This window comes from Maylandia zebra, linkage group LG23, assembly GCF_041146795.1.
Source record: "Maylandia zebra isolate NMK-2024a linkage group LG23, Mzebra_GT3a, whole genome shotgun sequence".
In the NCBI taxonomy this organism is placed as follows: domain Eukaryota; kingdom Metazoa; phylum Chordata; class Actinopteri; order Cichliformes; family Cichlidae; genus Maylandia; species Maylandia zebra.
Genome location: NC_135188.1, coordinates 27,444,602 through 27,462,189, shown reverse-complemented (window position 1 = coordinate 27,462,189; position 17,588 = coordinate 27,444,602). Strand labels below are relative to the sequence as shown.

The 17,588-nt window shown below is 46.0% G+C and overlaps 1 protein-coding gene and 1 long non-coding RNA gene across 6 annotated transcripts in view; one reads left to right on the top strand and one right to left on the bottom strand.

The window, feature by feature from the left end:
- Nucleotides 1–500: 500 nt before the first annotated feature.
- On the bottom strand, nt 501–3,132 carry LOC112430404 (uncharacterized). The gene is made up of 3 exons (XR_003022039.2): nt 3,044–3,132; nt 2,584–2,820; nt 501–1,103 (listed from the first exon to the last, which is right to left on the bottom strand). It is a non-coding gene; the product is annotated as an uncharacterized LOC112430404 (long non-coding RNA).
- zeb2b (zinc finger E-box binding homeobox 2b) overlaps nt 3,065–17,588 on the top strand; it is a 99,827-nt gene continuing 85,303 nt past the window's right edge. For 3 of the 5 annotated variants that reach the window (XM_023152367.3, XM_014407648.4, XM_014407642.4), the window contains exons 1-2: nt 3,065–3,196; nt 4,615–4,755. In XM_023152367.3, coding sequence (XP_023008135.2) covers nt 4,683–4,755 — 73 coding nt within the window. In that variant the 5' untranslated portion in view covers nt 3,065–3,196; nt 4,615–4,682. Of the gene's footprint in view, nt 3,197–3,327; nt 3,411–4,614; nt 4,756–17,588 lie in introns of those variants that run through there. The other 2 variants (XM_012922463.5, XM_076880028.1) reach the window with 2 other exon arrangements.

Here is a 17,588-nt window from a genome sequence, read left to right as displayed (position 1 = left end):
GTGATCTCAAAATTGCATCCTATGAGTGACGTTTGTTATTATTAACACGGAGGGTTTTTTCTCTCTCTCTTTTTTTTGTAACAGCAGCTGACAGCGAGCGTAACCCGACTGCTCAGCAGTCGCACAAACAGAAGCCGTAATTAGACCGACAGATCCTCCAAATACTGCGAGACGTTCCTGCAGAAGCCTCTGCACTGCTGTCTTTGTGTGTTTACACCGTCGAAAAAAACTAAAAGTGGGCCTTCTCTCTCTCTCCCACACACACACACACTGAGGCTGGGAGAGAAAATTAGGATTATAATCTCGGTAATCAGCAGTCACGCCTGAGGCGGGCAGCTGCAGAACTGCAGAGCTCCAATTTAGGCGTCGGACATTAAAAACCATTAAAACCCAAGTGAATTTCCCACTTATTGATTTTTCTGGGGCAACAATTCAACTTCAGGAAGGAGGAACAACAGAAAAAAGAAAGAAAGAAAGCCAAAAGAAAAAGCAACAGCGGGTAATGTGCTGCGAAATGTTCTTGTTTTTATTTCCAGAAAAGAAAAAAAGCCATAAAAAACACACGTTTTGATCATTTTCACTTCAAACCTGCACAGTTATCTCACACTTTTTATTCTGCAGGTAATGCGCACACACACAAAATGATGAATCATGCATGTGTTGTTTCGGGTACCCCCCCCCCCCCCCCCCTTCCCCTCCCCTCCCTTCATTGAAACCAATATATTCATTAAGCACAAGGTCCCCCTATAGGTCACACACCGACTGTAATCCGTTTTCACGGTGAATATGTGGTGGCCCCACGGACGATGGAGGGGTGGGGGTGTGGGAGAGGTGCCACTCAGTGGGGGCAGAGTTGGAGCTGCGGTTCAAGTGTGTGTGTGTGTGTGTAAGAGAGAGAGTGAAAGAGGAGGAAAAAGGGGGTGGGGTGGGGGGATTATGGCGTGACTGCTTGGTTTACACCGTGGTAGCAAATTACACGTGACAACAATTCACCCGGAACCAGAACCACTCTGGACCCCGAGCAGCAACAGCAACGGGGGGCGAAGCAGCTTCGCTGGTCCTCGTCATGCTCAGGTTCCTTGTCTTCCTCCTACGACATCATCCTCATCAGGGTTTAAGGAAGGAGACGAGAAGAAATGATGGAAGTGATTAAAAAAATACAGAAAAACAAAAATAATGAGAGAGAGAGGACACTTCCTCTCCTTGCAGACAACAACAACAATAATAATAATAACAATAACACAGAGGAGGGGTTTCTATGCAAAAGTTTCTTTTGCAACATCTGATGTTTTTGTTTTGTTTTTTTGGTGTGAGTGTTTGGGGGGGGGGGGGGGGGGGGGGGCATAGGGGTGGAGGTGGTGGAGGTGATGGGGAGGTTGAGGTGAGGTGGGGGTAAATCATCCAGTTCAGCCCCTTGATTGATGATTTAATTAGCCATACAGTGGCGAACTGCAGGGAGGACAGGACGCAAAATAATGCTTTATTTACATAACCAATCAGAGCACTGCAAAGGTGGAGCTTCCTCCCTCTCTCCCTCCCTCTCTCTCTCTCTCTCTCTCTTCTCTCTCTCTCTCTCTCTCTCTCTCTGTGAGTGGTGCAGAGATGGTTGACTTCTGTAATAAATGCGGGATTCATCCTGTTAAGTGGCGTCCAGAAACACACACACAGACAGAGAGGGAAAAATCACTCGAACCATCCCGGAATATTCCTCTGATATCCTGCGCGGGCTCGTGCGGCTGTGGCGGTGTGACATCACACTCACTTTATTCCAGTTGGGGTCTTTTTTTTATTTTTTTTTTTAATAAAAACAAACAAACAGAAAAAAATGTAATGATTCCCCCCCTGCCTTCACACACGCGCCGAGGCTGCGCGGCAAGCATCGGGGGAACAAACGGCGAGGACTCCTGCAAACCGGCAAACATGGGACTATTTTTTTTTTCGTGTTTTATTTTCAGTTTTTTAAGTTGTATAATGCGCCGAGTTTGCGGCGCAGGTGCATTGATTTAAACACACCTCCAGAAACGAACCGCAAAAAAAAGAATAAAACTTGTTCCAAAAGGATCAAAAAATAAATATGAGGGGGAAAAAAATAAAGAATAAGACGAGCCGAAAACAAGAAAATGATCATTTCTAACATTTTTAACTAAAAAACGAAAACATTTTTTCAGAACCCAAAAACTATAAAATTGAGGAAAAGCTGCGTTTTCACCAAATTTACATATTTACAGCTAAATAAAAACCGAACATCCGCCAATCTTTTTGCAGCCAATTACAAAATAATAATAATAATAATAATAATAATAATAATTAAATACAGAACACATGTAACTGCCCCCCCCCCCCCCCCCCCCCCCCCCCCAGCTCCAGCATCCCTCTCCTGTTTCTGCGACCTTAAACCACATTACTCCTAACAACAGGCACACATTTCCACGAGCGAACACATATAAAAATGAATCATCCTTATGAGTTTTTTTTCCTTTTGCCCCCCTCCCCCCAACCACCACCACCTCACCTCCTCCACCTTCTTCTCTCTGCAACACAAACACTCAGAAGACAGTGGTTAAAAAAAGAAGTAACACTCACTGTCGCCTGGTTCTTACTCCGTTTCGAAGCCCGACATAGTTGGTTTCACGCTCCAAAAAATAAGAAGAAGAAAAAAGGGAAAAAAAGAAGACGAAGAGAAAAGAGAGAGGGAGGGAGGGTAGAGAGAGAGAGAGGGGGGGGGGAACTTGAGCCCAGAAAGATGCTCACGTTTGGCTCTCCTCAATTATCCCTCCCGTGAAGATAGGTGGCGTGCTTTTCAGGGGGCTTCTCCTCTCTCTGTGTGTTTGCACGGCAAAGCAAAGGAGGTGAAAGGGAAAAAAAAATGTATTAGAAGAGGCGTAACACGTCAGTCCCTACCCAGGTTTGTTTCCTGGAGTGGGTGTAAGACATCAGTTGTAAACCTGCCCTAGCAGGAATAGCGGTCCCTTCCTCCTCCAACTATTTCTAAGGCTTTTATTTCTAAGGCTTTATCAACACCGGTGGAACAGGACCCGCTCACCGCCGCCAAGCTCCCGCTTCAGCCCGTCCTCGCAGCTCCTCTCCCCGCAAAAAGAAGCCTCTGGACCCCTCCTTTAAAAAAAAAAAGCAAAAAAAAAAAAAAGAACAAAACACAAAAAGAAAAACCCAAAAGAGAAAAAACAGAGCCGAGCAGGTATGTGCATCCTTACCTTTTCTATCATTTCCACTCTTTTTTCTTTTATATTCCTCCTCTCTCGCCGCTCTCTCTTTCTCTCTCTCTCTGTCGCTCTCGCGCTGTCGCTCGCTGTCTCGCGGACAAAATGTGTCGGGATATTACAACTTCCACCGCGCTCGCGCCAGAGTTTGGGAGCTCCGAAACTTCGACTTACCTGCGCAGGTGGAGAAAGGTGCGCTTGGGTTTAAAAAAATTATTTATTTTATTTTCTTTAAAGGAAAAAAAATCCATCCGCTTTTTACATTTTTCCACACACAACACGCAGACACACGCCTCCCTGCGCTCTGCTCGCCGTCTCCCTCCGCGGTGTCCTGTAAAGGCGTCCTGCGGGGTTGTGACAGTCGGGGAGAAGCTGCTTTTTGTCGGCGTCTGTCGCCGCACAGCCCCGGAGACCCGGAGAAAAAAAAGGCGATTCCGTACGGGTGTCTTTGTTTTTTTTATTCATTTATTTATTTCCTCTCGTTCTGGATCTTATTTGAACGATTTCTCCCACTCGCTCGCTCACTCAGCTCTCCACTCCAATACCCACTTTTCCCAGTAACGGCGATTTGCGCTGATAGATTCGCAGGCGAAACGCGCAATTTGGCTCTAATCGCTTCTTCTACTTTTATGTTTATGCGCCATTTGTGCCTTAAAGCTTCTTTTCCTCTCTCCTCTTTCTTCTTTCCTCTCTTCTGGCACATTTGAACAATTATCTCTTCCCCCCCCCCCCCCGTCCATCTGTTATTTATTAGCAGAGTTTGGATTCACTTTATTAAACCTGAAAGAGCAATTTTTGCTCAAGTGTTTATCGGGTGTTGCGTGACTTTTAAATCCCAGGGAAAGCCCTCCGTTTTTAAAAGAACAGAGTGACTGAAATGTGAGTTTGTTCTCCCTAAAAAAGCGCAAAAAACTAGAAAATGATTGTTTTGAAGTTTAATTAAAAGATCTCTCTAAAGAAGTGGATTTTTTTTAAATATTTTGCTTACAACGGAGAGGAGGAGGTAGAGAGCGGGCTGTGAAACTTTCCTGATTTTAAATAAGAAGAATTCCGCTTCTCGTCCTCAGCCCTGATCTCTGAGCCGATCAGCTGAAAATCTAAATTAGACGGACACGGATCTCCCCCCCCACCCTCCACCTCACCGCTCCTCTCCTCTCCTTCCTTTCCCCTATTTCTCCCATTTTTTCTTTCCTCCTCTCTCTCTTTGAAACGATCTGTCCCTCCGATCCAACACGCATTTTCAGCTTCTCGTCCGGGGCGCAAGTGGATGTGGATCACTCTCACACCCCTCCTCCTCCTCCTTCTACTACTTCACCATCACCACCACTACCTCCTCCTTCCCTTCACCCCAACTCACATTGTTGGTGCTGGTGTGTGTGTCTGTGTGTGTTTTCAGATCTCAAGCTGAAATCAAGGAATCGAGTCCATGCGAGCTGCCATCTGATCCCACACACACACTTATCAATGAAGCAGGAGATCATGGCGGATGGCCCCAGGTGTAAGAGGCGAAAACAAGCCAACCCGAGACGGAAAAACGGTAAGAGAAAAGATGACGGGACGCAAAGCTGCTGCTGTTGTTGTTGTGGTGTTAGTGATGGTGGTGGTTGTGTGTGTGTGTGTGTGTGTGTGTGTGTAGTGTAGAGGTGGTGGTATCTTTGGATGTAAGCCCGCTTTCAAGGCTTCTCGCTGCGGTTCAGGGGTGTGTGTGTGTGTGAGAGAGAGAGAGTCCGCGTTCATTCGGGCTTAAAAAATAAATTATTATGACTATTTACTTTATTTAGTTTTTACGCGTGGATGTAAAGAGCGTTACCCCGGGAGAGAAAGTGTGCGTAAATGCGTCCTAGGATTCAGTTTCTCTGTCCTTTTTTTATTTTATTTTATTTTTTTTAGTTATTTATAATTTGAAATAATAGCGGCTTTTAATTGTGGTGAAGCGAGGGGGAGGGTGGAGGGGGTGAAGATTGTCAGGAGGCTTGTGTTGAAAAAAACAAAACAAAAGAAAAGTCCAAAAATGTTAAATAGTGAGAATAAACTTGTGGATGTTGGAAAGTTTGGCGGTTGCCGGCTGCTTTCTCTTTGGGGAAAAAAAGAGAAAAGACAAGAAAAATCGGCCATGGGGGAGGACTGAGTGTCTGCCTGAGTGTAGCGGTCACTGGCTGTGGAGGAAAAAAAGTCCAGTCTTGTGACTTTGAGTTTTTAATCCACGCGCTGGCACTCCGTGACCACCACACACAAAAACACACACACACTTTCCCCCTCTATTTCTATAATAAATCCACGCTAATGGGCCTTTATATTCTTTCTCTTTCATTAGTATTTTTCGAAGTCTTTGAACGCCTCACTGTCGCTGCTTTTCCGGGACATATCTCACAGGAGGTGGCACTTGGCTTCTCTGGTTCACTTTTTTCCTCTTTTGAATTTTTTTTAAACGATTAAAAAAACAACAACAACAACAACTTTATTTTCCTATCAGTAAGTGAAGGCAGCACGAGAGGCTTGTATAAATAGGGTGACATGTCCGATAAATGCTGGACATTAATTGGGTCTGGACTGGGGAGCGCTGGAGGTGGAGATTTGTTGCTTTTCTTCCTCCATTTGACTGCACCACACTTTTCCCCACAAGAGGCAAATCTGCAGTGACATTTCCTGGCCCCCGTTATTCCTGATTATTCCATACAGGCTCAGAGAGAGAGTGTGTGTGTGTGTGTGTGTGTGTGTGTGTGTGTGGAAGTGTGTGTGATTCAGCAGGTTTTTATTTGCAGTTTTTAATTTTAAAAGAAAGGAAAGACAGAGAGAGAGAGAAAACTGTGCCCCCACAGGTTATTTATCTAGATCAGATTTCACTTATTGATCCCGCACAATCGATGGCAGACAAGCATTTTGTTCCACGCTTAAAGAGCCTCACAACAGTGCAGGAGATCTCTCACGTTCTGGATCTGCGGCAAGATGGAATAACAAGGACGGAAGAGATGTGATGGTGTGTGTGTGTGTGTGTGTGTGTGTGTGTGTGCATTTTAGCCTTGGCCACCTGTTTTGGTTAAAAAGGAAATAAAAATAATAATAATAATAATAATAATAATAATAATAATAATAATAATAATAATAATAATAATAGGAGCACAAATATCATTTTCACACCCTTAAACCTGACGGAGCTCTGGCACGGCTGCAGGGAGATTATTTTTATCCGTTGTAGGGAAAGCATGCAGCGTATTCCCGTCTTCTTCTTCTTCTTCTTTCCTTATTTTAAAAGAAAGTACATTTATTTAAAAAAAAAAGTCAAACAAGTCCTCTCTGATGACACCCCCCCCCTACTATTCCCTTCTTCCTCCTCACTCCTCAACCCCTCACCCCCCCACCCCCCCCAACCCCCCTCCTCTGGGAATTCAGAGGCTTATTGAGGCTTGGCCACTCTCTCCTCTCTGTCCTCTTCCTGCCCGGGCTCGGGTCGCTCGGAGGGGATGGCGGTTTGTTTACGGCTCGGCTGCCACACTTAAAAACAAAACACAGATTTAAAAATGAAGAAGAAGAAGAAGGAGGAATGCTAAATATTCCAGCAGATGGATGTCGAGTTAGGCGCACTAACTGGCAAATCAGATGAATGTACACAAATGCGATATACGTTGAATTAGAGCTGGTGTCTCTGAGGCGGCGGTGCGCTAATTCTAATTTGTGTGCCACCTGTTTTGTTATGTTTTTTTTTTACTATTTTTTTAAAAATAGAAATAACACACACACACACACCCCTTCCTCCTCCTCCTCCTCTTCTTCGGTGGAGCGCTTTCTTGGAGCCCCTCTTTGACATTCTCCTCCAGATGACTGTTGGCCTTCAGGGTTGGAGTTGCTGCGCTCGCTCTCACGTCATGTGGTATTTAACAGCGCAGTTCGCCACTTATCCCTCTCCCAAAAAAAACCCGCCTCTCTTGCAGATTTCCGAGGAAAATATTTTTTATGAAAAAGCGCAGAAATGACATTTTTTTATTCTCACACGACTGTTAGAACCACCGCAGAGAGAGGGAGAAGAGAGAGAGAGGGTCTCTTCTTCCTGCTGTGAAACTCGATCTCAGCAGCGTGAAGCGTTTGAGAGTTTGGCCTTCGCCAGGTGTTGCTTGTCACATCCAGCTGTGACAGCACACACACACACACACACACACACACACACACACACACACACACACACACACACACACACACACACACACACAGACATACACACACCTGTCCTTATTTTCTTATTACTCAACCAGCATCAAAAACAAAAAAGAAACCACGAAAAGCTCGACTCTGTTTTTGCAGTTTGGACTCCCTGCACGAGGAGAGGAGGAAGGAGGAAACACACATGTTGCAGATGTTGCAGGTGCTTTTCCCGTCCTGCTTTCTTTTTTCCTTTTCTTTTTTTCTTTTTCGGTGATTCTTCGCCCTCCAAAATACTCCTATTACATAATCCGAAGCAGTCCGAATCCTGCTCTCTATCTATTGCTGACTCTTTCTCCTCAGTTGTGCGAATGTTGTCACATATTTATGAGTAAAATGGAGGAAGAAACCATCTTTTTATTCTTCTTCTATTCTGCTTGTTTTTTTTAAAGTTGTGTTTGGAGCATCTGCAGTCAAAAATTTAGGGGGGTGAGGGCGACTAAGCAAAAAGAGAAGGAAGATGTTGGGGGTGAGGAGGAGGAGGTTTCACGGGGCGCTCGCGGACAATTGATTGTCAGCGGTAATGTGTTTCATTTACATGTTTATACCGTCAATAGTGGCGAACAAGGGGGGGGGGGGGGCTGGGGGTGTCCACGGCACGCCATTCACTGCTGCCATTCCCATACGGGCTGGCGATTGTTGTGCACCAGCAGACAGAGCAGGAGAAGAAAGAAAGAAAGGACAGAGAGAAAGAGTTCAGCTGTGCGTTATTTTCTTTAAGTGAAATGATGACATCAGGCAGGGACGACTCCTCCGAGCCTCCTGCCTGTCACTGCACTGCTTCGGCATCGAGAGGCCCGATATTCCTCCTGCACGGAGCTAAATATATCTGTGAATGAGATTGCTGTGGAGGGAGGAAAAGCAAAAACATAAACAAAAATATATTCAAAGGAAAATAGAAAAGGAGGGACTTTTTATTCCTTATAAAATTCCTGTGATTGGGATTTATTTCGGAGATGCGGTGTGATGTCTGCTCCTCTTAGCGTGTGCTTTCCACCAGGAATTAAATCAGGAATGTTGCTCGGGCTGCAGCACATGCACGTTTTTTTTCTTCGACTTCTTCCTCTTTTTTTTCATGCTTTGATAAGGCAGATAAAAGCAAATAGCATGGCTTGTGGCTGTACCCCCCCAACACACACACACATATTTTTAAAAAAGGAGGAGAGGTAGAAGCTAATGATCATCTCACCTTCATCCTAAACGCAGGACAGCAAACTTTCATCAATTCCCTCCTCCACCTTCTTTTAATTTTTACTATTATATCCCCCCCCCCCCCCCCCCACACACACACACACACACAGACACACACACACACGCACCACACACCCCAGGGGGAAAAAGGCATTTTTTTTACACTTCTTTTCTTAAAAAAACCAAAAAAACTCCTTCCTCCTCTTCTTCCTCCTTCCTCCTCGACCGCCCTGCCTACTTGTGTGGAGATATTTTTTCCGCCTGGCGGCCAGAGAACACACACTCACAGAGGCACGGCGAGCCCAGACCCCCTGACACCGCGGGTCTTTGGAATGCCTTAGGTACGATTTCACTTTCGCTCACATCAATGCTGACCTGAATGCCTTTCATATCTGATCCGCCGCGTCTCTCCTGGTAAACATCCCCCCGGGGGGAGGAGGAGGGAGGGAGGAAGAGGAGAGTAGAGAGGGGTGGGGGGGAACAAAGAAAAGGAGCTCCTCTTCTCCTCCTTCTTCTTCTCCTTCTTCTTCTCCTCCTTCTTCTCCCTCTTAATCACAATTCAGCCCCTTTCGCCGCCAGCAGCAGGGCTCGCACATTTGCATTCAGCATCAGGAAGAAAAAAAAGGGCCTGAGATGAAAAGGGGGGCGAGAGAGAGAGAGAGAGAGGAGAGAAAAAAGGGAGACGAGGAAAGGGGGGAAAACTAGAGGTGGGTGGGTGGTGGGAGAGAAATAACTAGGGTGTTTGTGGTTGTTTGTTGGTTGTCCCCTGGTTACAAGCCTTTTATAGCCTCCCTTACTCCATTGCAAGGGTCCCCGGGCCCCTCCTGACAGACAGATAGTGTTACGAGATGCCCACACTATTCGTGGCCACTCACACTTAAGAAGAAGGAGGAGAAGAAGAGAGAGGTATAAAAAAAAGAAAAAGATCCTGGCTGCGACCGATTGGATTGTGCACAAAGAAGGAGATAAGAGTCGGGAGCAGGTGTCTGCACGATGCGCTTTTTTTCCCTCTGCTTCTTCTTCCTCTGTTTGGCACCAACTTCTCGGCAACTTTGCACGTGAATTCAAATAAATAAATAAAATAGTAGCCGCAGTCTTTAATTATTTATCTGTTATCGTCGGATTGCCAGAGCTGTAAAGTGTTGGATGGATGGAGAGGTGGGGGTATCATGTGATCTGGATTTCAGTTTTCCTTTCATCCCTTCCTCTCCCACAACTTTCCTCTCTTTATTTTTTTTCTTTCCTCTTTCTTTTCGGTTAAGAAGAAGGATTATCGGTACACCTTCCCTCCCTCCCTACTGGCCCAAGCTGCGCAGGATTTAGGCAGATTTACTTCAGCAAACACCTTTGGACACTGGGGCTTGTTGGTGGTGGTGGTGGATGGGGGGGGTGAGAGAGAGAGAGGAATACGAGTCTGTTTGCAAAAGGGGCCTTTTGTTCGGAGAGGTTCTGGATAATGCCTTACCAGGCAGCCACGATATTAACCCGTGCGTTGGAGAAAACAGGGGTGGAGGGGTTAATGCTTTGCATGAGAGCGCTGTGACCATCCCTGCCGCCGCCTCCTCCTCTCTTGTTTTCTGGGTTTAGTTAAATAAAATTCCCATAATTTTGAAAAAATTCGACTCACATATATATATATTTTTTCATGCAGAATGTATTTGGGCTGATGCACACTCACACAAACACGAAGCAACTGCCAAGAACGATGAAAGCGAGAGCGGTGGCCGGGATCCGTTGCCTGACTAACACCGAGGCATGAATCAGCCAATAGTGAGCCAACTCTGCCCCTCTCTGACTTGCCTTTATGCTTTTAAACCCGCTTGCAATGACACGTCAGACCAAAGAAAAGCAACTCTTTAAAAAAAAAAACTTTTTACTGTATCTGTTCCCTGAACCGCCGGTAAGGGTTGAGCTCGGTTTGCTTGGACTCTGGCAGTTTGTGGTGGTGTAAAGGCGGCGGCAGCAGTAAAGATGGAGCAAAGGTGACAGACTTCAAGGTGTTTGTGGCAGCCGGCTTGTCCCCTCCTTCCTTATTATTTTTTTTTATTCCACCACCACCATCCCTGAATTTGACAGCTCCTATCAACTCCCCCTCCACCCTCCCCCTCCTCCTCGCTCTAAAAGTTGCACTCAGATGTCTTTCTCCTGCTTCTCTGACTTTATTTCATGCCTCCATGCGTGTTTTCTTCCACCTCTTGTTTTTTCTCTCTCATTTTTTGGGGGGGACATAAAAAAAAAAAAAGCAAACACAGAAATTGAAACTTCACTGGTCCGGCAAATAATTGCATGCATTTGGACTTTTCATTTACACTCTTTACCCTAAGCCCAGGCATGTTTTATGCATCGCGTAGGAAAGATGGTAGGAGGAGGGAGGGAAAAAACATGCATTTTCTCATTTTTTTCCCTTAAAAAAATATCATGCCTCATTTGAGTCTTTCTCAAGTGAAGATGCAAAGTCTTTATTTGGCCCATCCGTTCCATCTCGTTCCTGCTGTTTGCACTTATTCAGTCGTTGCATTTTCTACGCCTGTGATTTTTCTGTTTTTTCTTTTTTTAAAAATGCTTTTCGACATTCTTTCCACGACTTTTTTCCCATTTGCGAGGGAGTCTGGGCGCGACAGGCGACAGGTTGCTGAGCAGGTGTAAACTAACGTTCAGATTTCATAATTACACAGGAAGGAGGGGGGGGGGGTGCGAGGAGAGGCAAAAAACAGAAAAAAAAGAAGACGAAGAGAAAGAAAGAAAGGAGAGACAACTTAAAAAACACTGACTTCCTTTTTTCTAACAGCGCCGTCTGTGTGCACGGCAACTCTTCTAAAATGTCCCGTTTCTCTGCACATTCATCACGACTACTGCGGCTCAGAGTCCCCCCCCACACACACACCACAAATATCGATCATAATGGGGGGGAGGCGAGGCGTCAGCTCCGATTATGAAGCGCTTTTAACAAACAAGATTGAGTCTTAATAGAGCAACAAAGAATCAAATATAGATTTAATCAAAAGAGCAAACACCTCACAGCTGCTTTGAGCTCGTGTGCTAGCACGCGTGCGTGACTTATCGCTGCTGCTGTCAAGTGTAAAGCAGGGCACAGCTTCATGAAATAATCTATTAAAATAATTTTTTCCCCATTTCTTCTTCTTCTCTCCCCGTTTTTTTTATTTGGCAGCAGCTGCTTCAGAGATGACACCTTTGTGCAAACAAGTGTTGAAAGGAGCCTCCAGTTTTTCTGCTCTGATGTCGGCGCTGCTGATCTGCAAGCGCCTGCTCGCTGCCACATGTACACACACTCTCTCACACACACACACATTTAGTAGGAAACACACACACACATACTCTTTGATGTATGTTTGATTGTCGGGTGGAAGAGCTCTTCTGGCAAGGTCACGGCCGCGTGGAACAATCAATAACAGATCGGCAGATTAAGGCACGGTGACATCTGGAAATCTAGGTCCCTTTTTCCGCGCTCGCCTTCGTGCTTCCATCCCACCTTTAATTCTGGATAATAGAACATGCTATTTGATCAGGGGGCTCGCTTTCTTACCATAGTTTATTATTCAGAAGGTGTCCTGCTTCTCTGCCACCTAAGTGCGCCCCTCTTGTTACCTTTTCCTCTTTTTTCTTTCCTTCTAACGAGGACTTGCTGTCCGCTTCTCTTTGTGCTCCGGTCTCCCCCCCTCCCAGCTCCAATCCCGTCTTGCGTGGAAGTAAATTCAGATGTGTTATCTCAATTTAATTGCACCAGATTGCCAAGTGAGATTAGGACAAAATTAGGTCATTTTGCGGTTGCACAAATTTCACTCACTTTCATCTCGCTGTTGATCAAGCACCTTCTTAACCGGAGGTTGCAGCGCAAAGAGGGAGATGGTCAGAAATTGCCCCGACCTCCTTGTTATTCAGACGTTCATTTAACCTTTTGGCACGAAGGAGAGCTGGAACACGGACAGGGAGCGCACCCTCCCCACCCCTTTTAAATGTCATCTGTGGTGCAGGCAGTGGACTCTGAGAGGTGAATCCACGTGTTAATGGGTTCTGACTGGAGAGGGAGCCCCCTCCCCTGAACGCCTCATGTCCCGTCGCTGTCAAACACGAATGTCAAACAAACACCTCCTCAGGTAGAGGGGGGATAATCACACCGACAGGCCTGTCCTCAGCCTTTCTGACACGCAGGAAGAACAGGATGGGGGGGTCTGCAACAGAAAAAAGCTTTTTCTGGCAAGAGCGCAGGTCAAGGTTTTTCGGCAAGGTGGTCTGGCAAAGAGTTCGTGGGTTTGAGTGTAAAATACATGACGGTAAATTAAGGATTTTTGGAGCTGGACCCTTAGGTTTGACAGGGTCGAGCTTTTTGTGGTTGTGGTTGCAGTTTTGGTTTTCAGGAGTCAGAGCACGATTCTGGTTTTGGATTGGAAAAAGCTCTGAGGCTGAATTATTATCGACCTTTAGAAGTCATGATGAGGTGATAAACCCAAGGTTTGTGTGGTTGTAGCTGCTGCTTGCTTTTGAGGTCTTGAGAAATCCGATGAGACCTTTTGGCTCACGCTGGATTGTTGGGACGAAAGGGTATTTCCTGACCTAGAAACCTTGCGGGAGACAACTTAGATCTGGTCCGATATGAAGACTCGAGTTCATACTTGGCCTTGTGACTCAGTCTAAGACACAGCCTGGTCTTTGGTTGAGTCAACATTTTATCGCTTGATAGCCTGGGGATGTTTTTGTACATCGCTGAGGGTTTATTCTTTGGTGTTTTCAAAAATCTTACGAATTCCGTAGGGGGTAGCTATCAAGTCAAGGGTTCACCTCTTCTCTTCTGTGTTTTCCCTTCTCATTTTTGGTTGGAAAACCTTCAGGTTAGACTTGTGTTGCACTATCAAGTCATTAGATCGGTGCCTAAACTCTAAACATGAACAACCAGGGGGAATCTAACTCTCCTTTTTGCTCCTCGCCCCACCTTTGTGTCGCCCAACCAGTCCATTTCCCCTTACCTCTACTTCCATCCATCCCAGTCAGTCATCTAATCAGTCAGCCGTCTCTAATTACTTCTCCCCCACCCAAGGGAAGCTACTTCCTTATCGCCTGGCCGTCTTGCTCCGGCATTCCTGAGATAAATTCTCCACCACTTTGTTATTCTTACTACTTAGGGGTATTGGAATTAGCATGGCCATCAAAGCAGACCTTGTACTCTGCCTTTTTTCTCACACACCCCCTCACGACCTTATCTGTGGTCATACATTACAGTCGGGCATGGGGGGGAGGCGTGCCCACAGGCCACAGAGGTAAATAACGGACAGAGGTATCGAGCCGACTTCAAAGACGTGTGGGATGATGAAGCGATGCAAATGTGCAGCTTGTGGCCTTTGTAGCCATGCAGGTACTCGAGGGCTGCGTGGTAAAGGATTAGTCAAATTGCACTCAGCGGTCCAGGTATTGCATGTGTCCTTTCATATTTCCATGTTTGTATTTATAGAAAACGGCACACTAAAGGGCTTCCTGCGCTGCCAGAAAGCTGTCATTTACGCACCGAGCCAGTTTCACAACCTCACCAGCTCCTTCATACCTGTTAAAACCTCCACTTGGCAATCTCAAGCATCCTGGGGTAAATAATCAGTGCTCCATTCATCCCCACAAACCCCACTTTCTTTTTTTTTTGCTACCGCTTCTTTTTTTTTTTTTGCAGATGTACGGGTTCGCCCTCGCTTCCTTCCTTCCTTCCGCTCCTCGCCGTATGTTACCCAACATGGTTTATACCTCAACAGCAAGCAGACGCCGCCTTATAAACTGGCAATCACAGTATCCCTAATGTTATTACTTTTCATAATTAGTTACAGCAACACTCATTCCACGACTGGCGGAAAGGAGTATTCCTTAGTAATTAAGGTAATGAAATATTCATTTATGCTACCTTTTCAGCGGTCTCACAAATGAGCCAGCCATGCTTAATGTCCGCCCTGCCTCTGATTTTATTATGATGGCAGACTGGCACATCTGCAATTAGTACTCGCGCTGACAGTTAGCGTTTCAGTTAGCGGCACTAAGCAGAGGGAGGCGAGGTGAGGTAGCGAAGGGTGGGTTGGGTGCACCCCGGTGCGATTACACGCCCCTCTGCCACCCTACCTACCCCCCCTCCACAGCTTGCAGCCTTTACTCCACTTGTCTTTTTTTCTTTTGCCCCCCTTTTCTGCTTTTTTCCTGTTACCTTTTTCTCCTCCCCGACGGAGAGGTTACCTTTTCCCAACGGTGCAAAATTGACTTGACATAACTGTTCATCAGTTTAAGTCCTCCCCGCTGCTGTCACCGCCACCACCGCCGGCCTCTCTCTCCCCTAGCTCACCCCAAGGTAGTTTGCATCAAATCAGGCCCAGTCAAGCTTCAAGTGGAAATTGGCAGGCCAGAACCTGACAGTGGAGGAGAAAACGAAGGAAGGGAGGGAGGAAAGAAGCAGGCAAATCACGGCACACAAGGAGAGACCTGAACTACATCCAAGATGGTGATCGGGAGGTCAAGCTTTGGGGTTAAGTGCTAATAAGTCAGCTCGGAATCAAATCTTATTAGCGAGAATATAGCTAACAGTTTGGATATTTACTGGGCCAGATTGCCACATTTCTTCTTGCTTGGAACCACTGACACGAGCAGTTTTCCCACCGGCTCGGAGCCACGACGTAGTGAAAAACATAAATTTTAAGGAAAGTATGAATATTAATTACCAGCTGGGAGAAAAAGGAAGTCAGAGGAGTTTTTATTTTGCATATTTTTAAAGGGGTAGTGGCCATCTTCTTAAAGAGGGGCCACAAACATGCATCCATATTTGCATATTTTTGGACACATGTATTTATACGCCACCCATCTGTGCATGCTCACTGGCACGCAGGTGCACATGTTTTCCCCTCCTCCTGATCCTCGCTGTGGCCCGCAGTGGGACATTTAGTGATGAAACTTTTAGCGACTCTTTGCATTTGCTCCAGTTCTGTCGCAGCCACGTCACACGAAGCTCAAACCCCTCCTCGCCTCCCTCCTCACAGCTGCTATATATTCTTATTAAGCGAGAGAGGTGAGTGCTCTTTTTCTCTTTTCTTGTTGTTTTTTTCTTGCCCCTTTAATGGCCTCTGAGGATTTTTGACGCTCCTTCTTCACTCTTGCGTCGCCCCATCACACCTTCTCCCTCTTTATCTTCATCTACTTGCGTCATCTTTGCTCCTTCCTCGCCACTTTCTCCTTTTCTCCCACCTTCTATCTTAATCTCCCCCCCGCCTCCCTAGCCTAACCCTCATATTTTCGCCCTTTCTCTCATTCCCATTCCCTGCCTCCCTGTCCTCGGCTTTGCATGTGCCTCCGATGGGCTGATGGGCTGTTGCGACAGGGCAGCATTGAGGTAAAACGGTGTGACGGCAGAGTTTTGTTAAGCCGAGAACAAAGGCCTCGGAGATGCCGGGGCCAAGCCATTGTCGTCCCCCCCCCCCCCCCCCCCGTCCCCATATTGGCCTTGCCACAGTTTTGCAAGATTTAATGCTCTGTTTACCTCCAGCCAATCACCACTAATATTCAAAGAGGAGCTTCTTCCTTTAAGATAGATCCCTCAAAAAGGAGAAAGAACTGCGGGTTTGCTTGTAGAGGAGTGTAACGCAGGGTATTCATCGAAAATCATAAAAGGAAGTTGTATTCAAATCAAACTGTCAACCTCGGGCCTGCAGTTGTACGGAAGTAGTGGCATGCTCCTTATATACATCTCAAACTTCCTGCGAATCCCATAAATCTTTAGAATAACACCAAATGCTTTTTGCAAACAGCGAGACTGACGGTGACTGTGAGAGAGATAGGGAACAAGTGTATGTGTGTGTGTCACACAGAGGGAACGAGTGTGTGTGTGTGTGTGTGTCTGGTCCGTTGGAGTTACCCTGCATGGTCTTTGGGCAAACTGAAAGCAGTGCTCAGTGGGATTAGAGAATGAGTGTTGCTGGGGGTGGCGGAGGGTGGGTGGAAGGGGGGCAGAACACAAGAGGATTCTGGGAGGGTTTTTTTCCCCCTGTGCTATAGCAGCAATCTGCTAAAGAGAGAAAACAACTGCTTCCTAAAGGGCGCGTACAAAAAAAATCCTAGATCCTGATCGCTCCTGATAGCAAATCATTTCCCAAAAATGTAACCTGGGAAGCTGGGAGTTTTAAAGAAAGGTGCTTAATTTGCACGGAGTGCATAAATAAATAAATCTACAAGTTAAAATACAAAAATATATACATATAAATTTATCACATTTTTCCTCTAGCAGGTCTCTGTCTTCTGTCTACACCTGCATCACTCTACAGGAAAAAGTGTTTATCTACCTTTGATGAGAGGGCGTACTCATTAATGGCTTCCCTGGCTGGCGGATGTAGATAGCAGACAGAAAATAGTTCCTGCATGCTAAAAGCTACTGCTCACACAATGTTTGTGGATTTTTTGAATAACCTGGTCATGAAAAGCTACTTTCAGCTGCTTCCTCCTCTTTGATCCGGCTTCTGACACAACCCTGAAAGGATTAGTGTCTCCTGCTGGAATCAAACCAGTGACCTCATGAAGGACCAGGTCCTTCATGAGGTCCTTTTAGTGCCATTTTACTCAAATTAATCACTCCGAAACTGTGCAACTCACACCAGAAACACCTGCAACACCTAAATTTGACCTTTGTGGCTCAGAGTAAAAAAGTCGCACCTCCAAGCTTACACAAGCATTTTAAGGATTTACTCCGCAACGTGGCGCGTTTGCTTTATTTATTTATTTTCGCTTCAAGTGACTCGGACATTAAAATCAAAGTTTCCGAGAACAAGGGGCCGTAAACGCAGTCGAAAGCGCCGTCATCGAACCCAATGATATTTTCACGAGCGCATAAAGATTATGAGTCCATTTTGGTCGCACCCCATCTGTGCTTTCATTTGCGACTATATGCCGAGCAGTTAAAGGGGGGAGGCAGAGTTAAGACGCGCCGGTGACTTTCACTCGGTTAGATAGTTTGTTAAG